Here is a 13,972-nt window from a genome sequence, read left to right as displayed (position 1 = left end):
GTTGGGGCTTTATATTTAATCAAATATAAAGCCTCAGCTCGAGTCAGCAGTCGGTAGTTTTCGCTGGTAAGTCGTTCTTTTTTAGGAATTTTAGTTGTCTTTTCCATTTGACTATTTCGTATGATTCAAGTGCCTTTTTTCATTCTTAGAGCTTGACTCAATAATGGTATGTTCTGGTGGACAGTGTTGAATGTTTTTGTATTTCTTGGGTTGTGTGTTATAATTAAAGTTTGTGTTGGCACCTTGAGGATGCTGTCTCTCATTTTTCTGGAATGGTAAGATGTAATATAAAGATTTTCTGAAAGCTTGTACTTAGATCTCATATAATTAGGGCCCCAGTCTATGGCTGGTAATGTTTGGTACCTAATCGATCGTTTTGAGAAGGTATCAGATTATCTATTAGATTATTGCAAATGAAAATAAATTTGATACAGATAAACACCCTCCCCATTTTGTTTTTAAACAAATTCATAATACTTTAACGAGAAAATAATGTTTCCAACAAAAACGCAGAGGATGAAAAACAAGAAAAAAGTCTGCGTGACAAAAGGTCCAAGCCCCTTCTTCTAGAGGCAGACAGGCTAAAGCAATGCTTAATGATGACATACTGGATCCGGAAACACAACAATATTGCCATCGCGGACGTGAACACATAGTTTATAAGCATAGTTGCTCTTCTTGTGTTGTTGCCCCCTGGTCTGCTCTGACTAATTAGACCCGTCATCAATAACATTCAGTCTGTAACTACAGCATCCTTTTTTTTTTTCAGTGTAGCTAAGATTACATTATCGAATAATTACAGGGTTCCATTTGAAGAATAGTTGTCTATTATACCTATCAAGTTAAGCAACAATGCAAGGTAATCATAACGAAACATTTTGACTGATTTAAATTTGTGTTGATAATGTTATTTAGTTTTAGGTAAATATTACTATTGCATGGTATTGCTGGGTGATTTTTTTTTCAAATCCAACGAGTGTCACACACGAAAGACAGTCAACATCGATGCTAATTAAACTTAGAATTTAGATAGATCTACAGAAACAGAGAGGAACCTACTTATTGTCCAGTATTATAATACGGTAATAGAAAATTTTAGTGGAACATCACTGAGACAAGTGGAGAAATTTAAATATCTCGGGGCCGTATTTACGAGTGATGGAAGGTAGGAGGTTGAATTGGATACTTGAATCGCATGTGCTGGCACAGTAACGTACCATCTCCAGTATTCAATTCTCAGAAGAGAAGAGGTTTGTAAATCAAAGCTAAAATTCGTACCTATCCTGACCTTTGGTCATGAATGTTGGGTAATGACCGAAGGAGTGCAATCGCAAATGCGGGTGGCCGAAATGGGGTTCTTCCGAAGGGTCTCTGAAGTAATGTTAGTCGACAGGGTGCGTAGCTTGAAAAGCAGGGAGTCTCTCCAGCTGAAACCGCTATTTCTCCGCGTTGAGCGGTCACATCTCCGGTGGTACAGACGTGTGATTAGCCTGTAGCAGGAAAGAATTGCAAGACGGATCTTTAAGCCGAACCAACCGGCAGGAAACCGAGGGGTAGACCCATAATGAGACGGTTCGACAATATCTACAGTCTCAGCTGATCTAACCGGAATGTCTAGTGAAGGTTGATTCTGACAGGACCTTTAAGGAGAAAGTACCTGAGGCTTTACCCCCAGCCCGCCCCCACCAAAAATAGTGGGTAGAAAAGATAAATAGCTGGATGAATATATTGTACGTCATTATTAAAATATAAACAAAGACTATACCGTAATACAGTACTATAGTACTATAGTCCAGCATTATATTTAAGCTACCACTATACTATAGTGCACTATTACACTAAACTACAGTCCAGTGTTATTCTTTAATTTAGTACTATAATAAAATCCGATACTTGACTGTTCTCTAGCATTATACTTATAGCCTATCACTATAATTAGTATTACTCCATAGTCCAGTTCTACTGTATTGAGAAATATTATACTGTAGTCCAGTACTAAAGTATAGACTCATATTTACTGTAGCAGTACTATACAGGGTGTCCACAAAATCTGGGTACATGGGGATTAACACATACTTTAAGAAATTATTATTTCTTATATTTAATTGTTTATGTTATGATTTTATTTACTCCATGTAACCACATGGGGATTAACACATACTTTAAGAAATTATTATTTCTTATATTTAATTGTTTATGTTATGATTTTATATACTCCATGTACCCAGACCTTGTGGACACCCTGTAGAATTGTCCGATACTGTACTACTTTCAAACACTATACCGATACTACTACACTAGTATTATATATATAAAAAAAGACACATTATTATTGCTCCAATTCAAAGAATTTGCTTAAAACAAAATTTTGAATATGCAATGTAATCCTACAAGTAGGGCATGTAATCCTGCAAGCAGTGCATAGAGTCAAACAACGTGAATGTATTGCGTAGTTAAGGCATAGAGTATCCGTATGTACATTTTGTGAAGTGTTTTTACAATGTGTTTTAAATTAGGAATTAACTGCTAAGGTTTCAACGTAAATAATACCAGACATTATAAACACTAAACACCATTCCTAGACAGAATAGTGGTTCCTCTTGCTCTTTATATATATATATATATATATATATATATATATATATATATATATATATATATATATATATATATATGTGTGTGTGTGTGTGTGTGTATGTATGTATGTATATATATATATATTACTCTTTTAGTTGTTTCAGTCATTTGCTCGCCTGTTTTAGTCATGTGCTCGCCTTTAGTCGAGCACATAGACCCCAGGACTTATTCTTTGTAAGCCTAGTCCTTATTCTATCGGTCTCTTTTGCCGAACCGCTAAGTTACGGGGACGTAAACATGCCAGCATCGGTTGTCAAGCGATGTTGGGGACAAATACAGACACACGAACATATACACACACATTCATATATATATATATATATATATATATATATATATATATATATATATATATATATATATATATATATACGACGGGCTTCTTTCAGTTTCCGTTTACCAAATCCACACACAAGACTCTGGTTGGCTCGAGGCTATAATAAAAGACACTTGCCCAAGGTGCCACGTAGTGGGATTGAACCCGGAACCATGTAGTTCGTAAGCAATCTACTTACCACACAGCCACTCCTACGCATATATATATATATATATATATATATATATATATATATATATATATATATATATATATATATATATATATATATATATATATATATATATGTATATATATATATATATATATATATATATATATATATATATATATAAAATATGTGAGTGTGTATGTATGTGTGTGTACGTGCATATGTATAGTTGCTTGCATCCGTCTATCTACATATATACGCACACATACATACACGCGTACACACACACACACACACACACACACACATTCATATAATATACATATAACGGTGGAATCGTTAGTGTGTCGGATAAAATGTCTAGCCGTAATTAGTTAACGCTGTATGTTCAAATCCTGCCTCGGTCAAGTTTACTGCTCATCAATTCGACGAGCAATAAAATATAGCTCCATCCAAATACTTGGGCCGATGTTATCGATTAACCCCACTTCATCCTAAAATTGCTAGCCTTGTCTTAATTTTAGAAAGAATTATTATTATTGTTGTTGTTGTAGTTATTGAGTGAGAGAGCAGTGCATGCCATCAAAGTGACACTGGGGTAAAATATACGAAACACAGTATACCTATCATGACTACCCTGATAAGGGTACACCAAGCACTTGCATCACAACCATATGTGCGTAACATGGTGATCTCATATCAAGATAAGCAACGCTTGACCTTGCAGGTGGGGCCCTGTTACAATTATTTTCAGGTCGAGTAGTCCATCCTGCTCAAAAGGTCCCTGAATAAGGGTTGTTTAAAGATGTTGAACGAAGCACCCATGTTTCCAAAGGTGAATTATCCAAACCCCAAAGAATTCCTCTCAACAAATGGCTATGATGCTTCCCCCACAACTTCTGCTCGTGACCAGAGATGCACATATCGTCAGCTACTAAGAGACATGCTCAACTGGTTAAGGTCAAACAACTGACAAGCAAATCCGTGGTATTGAGCAGAATATTTGCTGTAGCTCATCTTTTATACCAAGACAAAACAACATACATGATAACACTTCCAATCAGTTAAACTCAGAAGCCATGTGAGCCATTGTCTGGTACTGCATCAGGACTTCTTCTTCTTCTTCTTCTTCTTCTTCTTCTTCTTCTTCTTATTATTATTATTATTATTATTATTATTATTATTATTATTATTATTATATTATTATTATTATTATTATTATTATCATTATTATTATTATTATTATTATTATTATTGTTGTTGTTGTTGTTATTATTATTATTATTATTATTATTATTATTATTATTATTATTATTATTATTATTATACAAAGGCTAGTAAGTGCTAATTTAATTAGTAAAGACGTTATTCTGAGATTTGGTGACAAGTTTCCTCAAAATACAGGAAGGTACTTTTCAGTAGGTTGACATGTATCTCAATTCCTGTATCCTTCAGCCTCGTAGGATGTAGTTTGAGTATTGTGCAGAGTGCACTAACTTCCACGGGCACAGTTTTCACCCTTGTGTTCCACAAGCCCTTCATCTCAGTGGCTATGTCCTGATAGGTCTCAATTTTCTTAGTTATCTAGATATCCACTCTGCTATCATGTGGTAATACAAAGTCGATGATTTCACACTGTTCTCTCATTTTTTTACGATCATATCTGGTTACCTTGTTTCAACAGTAGGGTCAGTTTCGACGGAGAAATCCCATAAATTTCTGTCATTATCATTCACTATGATAGACTTTGGTAAGTGTTCATAGTTTTCCATCACTTTATATCCTTAGACTTGACAAACATCCCAATTCACTACTTTACATACGCAAACACACCTGCATTTATATTCTTTTTGTGATAGCATACTGCATTTGTTTAAAACGGGTCTAACAGTCTCTCCCCTTTTTCATACATTCTGTATTGGCTCTGCCACTAAATTCTATTATTGTTGTTGCTGTTGTTATTTTAAAGCTATTACATGCTAATTTAATTAGCAGCGACGTTGTCATGACCTTTGGTGACAATAAGTTCCCTTAAATCTCAAGGGGCTTTCTTAAGATTCTTGCAGAATACAGGATTGCACTTTTCTGCAGGTCGATAGTGCGAGCCTCAATTCCCAAATTTTCAGGCTCTTAGGTAGCAGAGTGGAAGTTGTGCCAATTGCTCCAGTTACCATATTGATAATTGTTGGCTGGTCATCTCTCTGGTTGGCCATCATTTTGGCTGGTTATCTCTCTGACTGGTCATCTCTCTGGCTGGTCATCTCTTTGGCTGGTCTTCTGTTTTGTTGGTCATCTAATATTTCTCATTCTTTACAAATTTCTTTGGTATCGAGTCTGTTATCATATAGTTTTGCAAAGTTTACGAGCTTACACAGTTTCATTTGGCTTCTATAATCATATCTAATCTTCTAGCTTCATTGATATGGTCAACCTTTATGGACAAGTTTCATAAGACGTTATAGTTGGTATTCTCTATCACAACCTCTGGTTCGTGTTCATTCCATTTTTCTGTTATTTCGAAGCTACATATTCGGTTAACATCCGAGTGTAGTCTTTTACCTACACAAACAAGTCTGCGCTTATCCTCTTTATGTACTAACTTACTGCATTCATTCAAGAGATGGTTAATACTTTCGTATCCTTTCCTTCAAGTTATGTGTTTGCTCACTGACTGAGTTTTGTCGATTTTTGCCTTTATGAGATTCATCCTAATTGCTTGTTCTGGCGAGACTATAATTAGTGCTTCGGTTTTTCGTTTCAGGTTTCTGTTCGTCAGCCATAACTACTGTTTTTTTTTTTGCTTCCAACATCCTTTTTTTTTTTTGTATGAATTGGCCATGCAATTCCATTTCTTTTCATCTGTTATCTCTATTGTTCTTCCTTCCATTTTAGAATTCAGCAACATTTTGGACATTTCTAGCCACCGATTTTATTCTTTCTTCCCTACGTACAGCAATTTTTCAGCACCAGTATCGCAGTAATAACGGTATCTTTTGCGTTTAAGTAATCCTTTACTTACTTCCTTTCTTGGTAGGTAGAGTCTGTCGGTTTTACTTTTAGGGCAGAGTGCTTTGTGAGTAGCTTCCTAGTTCTATCTAAGCTCGACCATTGTCCATTTTTGAAGCGAGCAGACTATCTTAATTTTGGCAAAGCCTATGAATTTATTGCTTCTATGATAACCCCTCCATTTAGTTTTGTTTCGAGCACCTTCCTAATTCTTCTCTTGTATTCTGAAGATCTTTTTCTCGTTTCTCATTTCTCCAACCATTATTTCATTTGTCTCGCAGCACCCCGATGTATTTGTATCCCTCATTATTCCTCAGCGATCTAATGATATTGTCTTATGGTAATTTTATACGAGTAACTTTATCAAATTATCTCTTCTGGCCTCTCTTCATAATTAACGCTGCGCACTTATTTATCTCATTATTCTTTCGATTCTTTTACTTTGCCAAACCGCTATGTTACGGGGACGTAAACAGATCAACACAGTCGTCAAGCAGTGATGGGGGTGACAAACGCAGACACAAAAACACACACTTCTTCTTCTTCTTCTTCTTCTTCTTCTTCTTCTTCTTCTTCTTCTTCTTCTTCTTCTTCTTCTTCTTCTTCTTCTTCTTCTTCTTCTTCTTCTTCTTCTTCTTCTTATTATTATTATTATTATTATTATTATTATTATTATTATTATTATTATTATCACTATTATTATTACTATCATCATCATCATCATCATCATCATTATCATTATCATTATTATTATTATTATACAAAGGCTAGTAAGTGCTAAGTAAAGACGTTATTCTGAGATTTGGTGACAAGTTTCCTCAAAATACAGGAAGGTACTTTTCAGTAGGTTGACATGTATCTCAATTCCTGTATCCTTCAGCCTCGTAGGATGTAGTTTGAGTATTGTGCAGAGTGCACTAACTTCCACGGGCACAGTTTTCACCCTTGTGTTCCACAAGCCCTTCATCTCAGAGGCTATGTCCTGATAGGTCTCAATTTTCTTAGTTATCTAGATATCCACTCTGCTATCATGTGGTAATACAAAGTCGATGATTTCACACTGTTCTCTCACTTTTTTACGATCATATCTGGTTACCTTGTTTCAACAGTAGGGTCAGTTTCGACGGAGAAATCCCATAAACTTCTGTCATTATCATTCACTATGATAGACTTTGATAAGTGTTCATAGTTTTCCATCACTTTATATCCTTAGACTTGACAAACATCCCAATTCACTCCTTTACATACGCAAACACGCCTGCGTTTATATTCTTTTTGTGATAGCATACTGCATTTGTTTAAAACGGGTCTAACAATCTCTCCCCTTTTTCATACATTCTGTATTGGCTCTGCCACTAAATTCTATTATTGTTGTTGCTGTTGTTGTTATTTTAAAGCTATTACATGCTAATTTAATTAGCAGCGACGTTGTCATGACCTTTGGTGACAATAAGTTCCCTTAAATCTCAAGGGGCTTTCTTAAGATTCTTGCAGAATACAGGATTGCACTTTTCTGCAGGTCGATAGTGCGAGCCTCAATTCCCAAATTTTCAGGCTCTTAGGTAGCAGAGTGGAAGTTGTGCCAATTGCTCCAGTTACCATATTGATAATTGTTGGCTGGTCATCTCTCTGGCTGGCCATCATTTTGGCTGGTTATCTCTGACTGGTCATCTCTCTGGCTGGTCATCTCTTTGGCTGGTCTTCTCTTTTGTTGGTCATCTAATATTTCTCATTCTTTACAAATTTCTTTGGTATCGAGTCTGTTATCATATAGTTTTGCAAAGTTTACGAGCTTACACAGTTTCATTTGGCTTCTATAATCATATCTAATCTTCTAGCTTCATTGATATGGTCAACCTTTATGGACAAGTTTCATAAGACGTTATAATTGGTATTCTCTATCACAACCTCTGGTTCGTGTTCATTCCATTTTTCTGTTATTTCGAAGCTACATATTCGGTTAACATCCGAGTGTAATCTTTTACCTACACAAACAAGTCTGCGCTTATCCTCTTTATGTACTAACTTACTGCATTCATTCAAGAGATGGTTAATACTTTCGTATCCTTTCCTTCACGTAATGTGTTTGCTCACTGACTGAGTTTTGTCGATTTTTGCCTTTATGAGATTCATTCTAATTGCTTGTTCTGGCGAGACTATAATTAGTGCTTCGGTTTTTCGTTTCAGGTTTCTGTTCGTCAGCCATAACTACTGTTTTTTTTTTGCTTCCAACATCCTTTTTTTTTTTTTGTATGAATTGGCCATGCAATTCCATTTCTTTTCATCTGTTATCTCTATTGTTCTTCCTTCCATTTTAGAATTCAGCAACATTTTGGACATTTCTAGCCACCGATTTTATTCTTTCTTCCCTACGTACAGCAATTTTTCAGCACCAGTATCGCAGTAATAACGGTATCTTTTGCGTTTAAGTAATCCTTTACTTACTTCCTTTCTTGGTAGGTAGAATCTGTCGGTTTTACTTTTAGGGCAGAGTGCTTTGTGAGTAGCTTCCTAGTTCTATCTAAGCTCGACCATTGTCCATTTTTGAAGCGAGCAGACTATCTTAATTTTGGCAAAGCCTATGAATTTATTGCTTCTATGATAACCCCTCCATTTAGTTTTGTTTCGAGCACCTTCCTAATTCTTCTCTTGTATTCTGAAGATCTTTTTCTCGTTTCTCATTTCTCCAACCATTATTTCATTTGTCTCGCAGCAACCCGATGTATTTGTATCCCTCATTATTCCTCAGCGATCTAATGATATTGTCTTATGGTAATTTTATACGAGTAACTTTATCAAATTATATCTTCTGGCCTCTCTTCATAATTAACGCTGCGCACTTATTTATCTCATTATTCTTTCGATTCTTTTACTTTGCCAAACCGCTATGTTACGGGGACGTAAACAGATCAACACAGTCGTCAAGCGGTGATGGGGGTGACAAACGCAGACACAAAAACACACACTTCTTCTTCTTCTTCTTCTTCTTCTTCTTCTTCTTCTTCTTCTTCTTCTTCTTCTTCTTATTATTATTATTATTATTATTATTATTATTATTATTATCATCATCATCATCATCATCATCATCATCATCATCATCATCATCATCATCATCATCATCATCATCATCATCATCATCATCATCATCATTATTATTATTACTATTATTATTATTACTATTATTATTATTATTATTATTATTATTATTATTATTATTATTATTAAATTTTTTTGTTATTTCAGTATTTAGAACACCGATTTGACAAACGTCTCCGCCTCCTCGGTAGTTTGATTTACTGCGTTATGATGGTAAGTTGAAAACAATATTCTCATCTTCATTCAAATCCTGCCACGCACAATTTTTTTTCTCTTTTCTTCCTTCTTGGCTCAATAAAATAATGTACAAAGTCAAGTATTTCGGTGCACATAAGTGACTATGCCCACTCCCAATGTGTGTGTGTATACGTATATATATATATATATACATATACATACATACATACATACATACATACACTCACACACACACACACACACACACACACACACACACACACACACACTCACACACACACACACACACATATATATGTATATATATATATAATACAAATAATAAATGAGTATATGCATATATACATACATGTATGTACATACTTACATCTACCTGTATATATAGATGCATATCTGGGTACAGGACATTGTAAACAAAGCGTAGACAAAATGATAAACGAGTACAGAAAACACACAGGCCACATAGAGAACATCTCTTTCATCAGCTGCCCCCATTCTAACACAGGCGTTTCGAAGAGTAGGGCAGACGCATCGTTAAAACGGCTCTTCATTTTCTGTCTACAAAGCCTGTGTGTATGAGTTCTTTCATACGTTATATTGTTATTTTATGCTCGTTAAGTAAACGACAGAAGCTCGATCTAGCTAATAACGTAAGAGTGTAGTTTAGTTATTCCTCGTCGCTAATACTTTAACCTCACAAAATCCACCCAGCAGAAACAAAATGGTTCCATCCAAAATTTCGAAATAGTAATTATCATTTAGCATTATTATTGAGTGAGAGAGCAGTGCATGCCATCAGTGACACTGGGGTAAAATATACGAAGCCCAGTATACCCACCATGACTTTCTGTCTGATAAGGGTACAGTAAGCACATGCAGCACAACCATATGTACGTGACATGGAGATCTCATATCAAGATAAACAGCGCATGACCTTGCAAGTGGAGTCCAGTTAGAATTTTCTTCAGGTTTGGTAGCTCATCCCGCTCAAAAGGTCCCTGATTAAAGGTTGTTTAAGGATGTCGAACGAAACAGTCATGCTTCCAGAGGTGAATTACTCAAATCCCGAAGAATTCCTCTCAACACATAACTATGATGCTTCCCTACTACTTCTATTGATTAGAAATGCACATATCGTCAGCCACTAAGGGAATGCTCAACTGGTTAAGATCAAATATCTTCATGTAATACAGCACAAGCGTTTAAATTGATTGGGTTTTTTCTGAGGATGTGGACAGTACTTGTCAGCATAATCTTTTAGATTTCTCTCAGGCATGGCTCCCTTGGGATATTATCTAGATGTTTCTGACATCCCTTTCTTATCATACTTATGGTACCCACAATAACAGGAACAGTTCTTGCTTTAAGATGCCACATCCTTTGTATTTCAATTTCCATGTCCTTATATTTACATAATTTGTCAAATTCTTTTACATATATATTTTTATCAGTGAGAATACTTACATCTATTAGATTACAAGTATTTTCTTCCCTGTCTTTAATGACTATGTCTGGTCGATTAGCCTGGATCATTCTGTCGGTGTTGAATGGGAAATCCCAGTCAATTAGTATTACATATGGAGAGAAATCACGCCATCAGAGTTGCACATCAGAACGATAGGAATGATAGGAATTGTACATTGTATAAATATATAAAAAAGTGGATGACACGGCTAGATTTGCCTTTGATTATAGATATACTCGATCAGAACTGACCTAGTGTTAAATAGCAACAACAACAAGAATTATGACGATGATGAAGATGATGGTGATGCTGCTGTTACTACTACTACTGCTGCTTCTGATGAAGGTGATGATGATGATGCTTTTTAAGCACCGAGGTCAACCCTAATTGAGCTGATCTAAGATCAAAAGCAATTCAGCTGTGACCATCCCTAATTTTCAGGGGCGTGTCTTGTTTTTCAAAATAGAACGGTAGGGTGTGATTTGCAGGAAATTTGATTTCTGCTTTTAGTAGACCAAGCGACCACGTTGGTTCATCATCAGTTCCTGTAACTCTTGTTCATTTTTTCCTCAATTGATACTAGGAGAGATTACACTGAAGTGTTTCTCTTTGCCTTGTCCAGGCCCTGGAGGAATTTAATCTACTGATTAACTCTCAATGAATAACCACATGCGTTCGATTCCTAGTCTACGAAGGTCGGCTGCAAGGTTCATAAGCTGACCAAGATACTCTCATGGGATGTGATCAAATGGGGTTTATTTTTTTAACATAGTCCTCCTTGCGAGCAATACACTTCTACCATCGGCGTTGCAGTGCCTAGACCCCATCGGAGAAGAAGCTATCATCCTGTTGGTAAAAAAAGTCACCAACAGCTGATATGACGTTAGCATCACTACGATACTGGTTTCCGGTCAAGTGTTTTTTCGTGATGGGGAACAGAACATTAGTCAGGTGGGGCCAAATTAGGTGAATAGGGAGGCTGATCAACCAGTTCAAAGCCACAGTCACGCAGATCAGCCATTGAAAGCAAGGACTTGTGTGCTTGGAGCATTGTCCTACTGAAACAAAACCGCTTTCCTCAGTTTTCCTGGGCGTTTGGTCTTGATAGCCCTTTCGTAGCGGCGTCAGCAAGTTGGCATAGTACTCCACATTAATGGTGTAACTTCTTTGAAGATAGTCAATAAACACAATGTCTTTTGCATCCCCAAAAACTGAGGTCATCACTTTCCCTGCTGATAAAACGACCTAGGACTACTTTGGAGCAGGTGAGGAGGAATGCTTCCCCTGCATGGATTGTTTCTTTGTCTCTAGCTCAAAGTGATGAACCCAACACTCATTCTGGCTTAGGAAACGCTCAAGGAAACCAGTTGGATCTGCTTCAGATAACGTTAGATTTTCTCGTGATGTGATCAGCCTGCTGCATTTTTGACCAAGTGTCAGAAGACGTGGCACCCACCGAGCAGAAACGTTTCTCATGCCAAGTTCATTGTGCAGAATATTCTCAACTCTATCATGGGATATGCTAATTGCATTAGCTATTTGATTTATAGTCAATCGTCATCCATCAGCCTGTGGTGAACACGATCATTGTTTTCCTCGGTGGTGGCAGTTGCAGGATGTCTAGATCTTGGGTCTTCTTCAAGACTCTCCGTTCCTCTCCTTAATTCAGCTGCACTGTTGATAAAGCTGGAGCGTCATTCCCTTATGTAGCAAACATGTCAGCATGAATCTCTTTGGAAGCTAAACCCCTTTTCTCTAGGAACTTGATAACTCCACGATGCCAAATTTTGTCGATTTTCAAGAGAAGCTGCAGCTAGTTACTTTTGAAGTCTTCTTTGAACAGTCAGATATCAGTTTACCTGGAAAGAAACAATGCAGCTATTAATAAGAAAGGTTGAAATTAATGCATGCAAGATTTCACAGCCCTAGCATCACTCAACCTATGAACTTTTCAGCCGACCCGCGTAAGCTCTTTTCTTCTATGTAATTAATATTTTTGTGAAACATGCCAATACATTCCCATCTTGTCGTTTTCTGTGATATTTTCTGTATATTTAAGAAATAAAATCATCCTTTTTAGCAAGTTCATCAATTTTATTTTCTTTTTTTTTTGTTTTGTTTCGTGTAGATCATGTACATGTCGATCGTCCTCTACGGTCCCTCTCTCGCCTTGAATGCTGGTAGGTAGTGTAGAATTACCATTTATAACATATATTAGCTAAATTTTGTTAAAATTTTCATTTTTAGAGTTAAATGTTTTAAAAATTTACAAGAACTTAATAAAAAAAAACTTTGAGTCGTCCAAAATATAGAGATTAATACAAAAAACATAAACATGGGTTTCTTTAAGAGTTTTCACCATTAGTGCTAAAAATACTAATAAAATAATATAATTTTGTTTGCATTTGAAGAAGTGAGAGCTGTTGTTTTGGTAACATTTGAAGAACCGAGAAATATATCGGAAATACATTAATAAAATTAAGGTTTGTAAAAAAAAAATACGAACAAGAGGTGATTACCAGTGATAAAATAGGCATTATTAAAAAATAAACGAAAAAAGAAAAGAAAATCGAGTAAAGGGGTGCTGATGTAGAGAATAATTTCAGAGTCAGAAAAAAAATGATAGAAACTTAGGAATATAAGAAACTATCAGCTGTACCCTGCCTTCCCTTGGTTTATTTTAGTGCCTAAATATAGACATACGGGGAATTCACTATAAAAACAGACGAATTCACTATACAGTAATCCCTCGTCTATCGCGGGTGTTACGTTCCAAAACCCCCCGCGATAGGTGAAAATCCGTGAAGTAGAGACAGTACTGTAATGTATATATCTATTTTATTATTTTTATAATTTGTATATATTTATTTTATTATAAATGCAAAACAACACCGCAGAGGAATCGGCATATGTTTAAATAATAAACCGCGATAGGTGAACCACAATATGGCGAGGGATTATTGTGTTTTGGATAAATTGCTTTAAAAGTTGCCCAACATTTTCTTGCTGGCCGAAAATGTTGGTCCATTCAAAACTGTCATAACCAAGAATTTCAGATGGTTCATGTCTTAGCGTCATAAAA

General features: G+C 35.9%; 1 protein-coding gene across 1 annotated transcript in view; it reads left to right on the top strand.

Annotated features, from left to right (window-relative positions):
- Nucleotides 1-13,972, top strand: part of LOC106870978 (sodium-coupled monocarboxylate transporter 2) — a 64,698-nt gene that overhangs the window by 19,187 nt on the left and 31,539 nt on the right. Inside the window, exons 2-3 of the mRNA XM_089352498.1 lie at nucleotides 9,375-9,440; nucleotides 13,019-13,070. Coding sequence (XP_089208624.1) covers nucleotides 9,375-9,440; nucleotides 13,019-13,070 — 118 coding nt within the window. The remainder of the gene's footprint in view (nucleotides 1-9,374; nucleotides 9,441-13,018; nucleotides 13,071-13,972) is intronic.

Source organism: Octopus bimaculoides, chromosome 5 (assembly GCF_046866305.1).
Source record: "Octopus bimaculoides isolate indiv1 chromosome 5, ASM4686630v1, whole genome shotgun sequence".
Taxonomy (NCBI): Eukaryota; Metazoa; Mollusca; class Cephalopoda; order Octopoda; family Octopodidae; genus Octopus; species Octopus bimaculoides.
The sequence above is the reverse complement of the archived record's forward strand: the minus strand, read 5'-3'. Positions and strand labels throughout refer to the sequence as shown.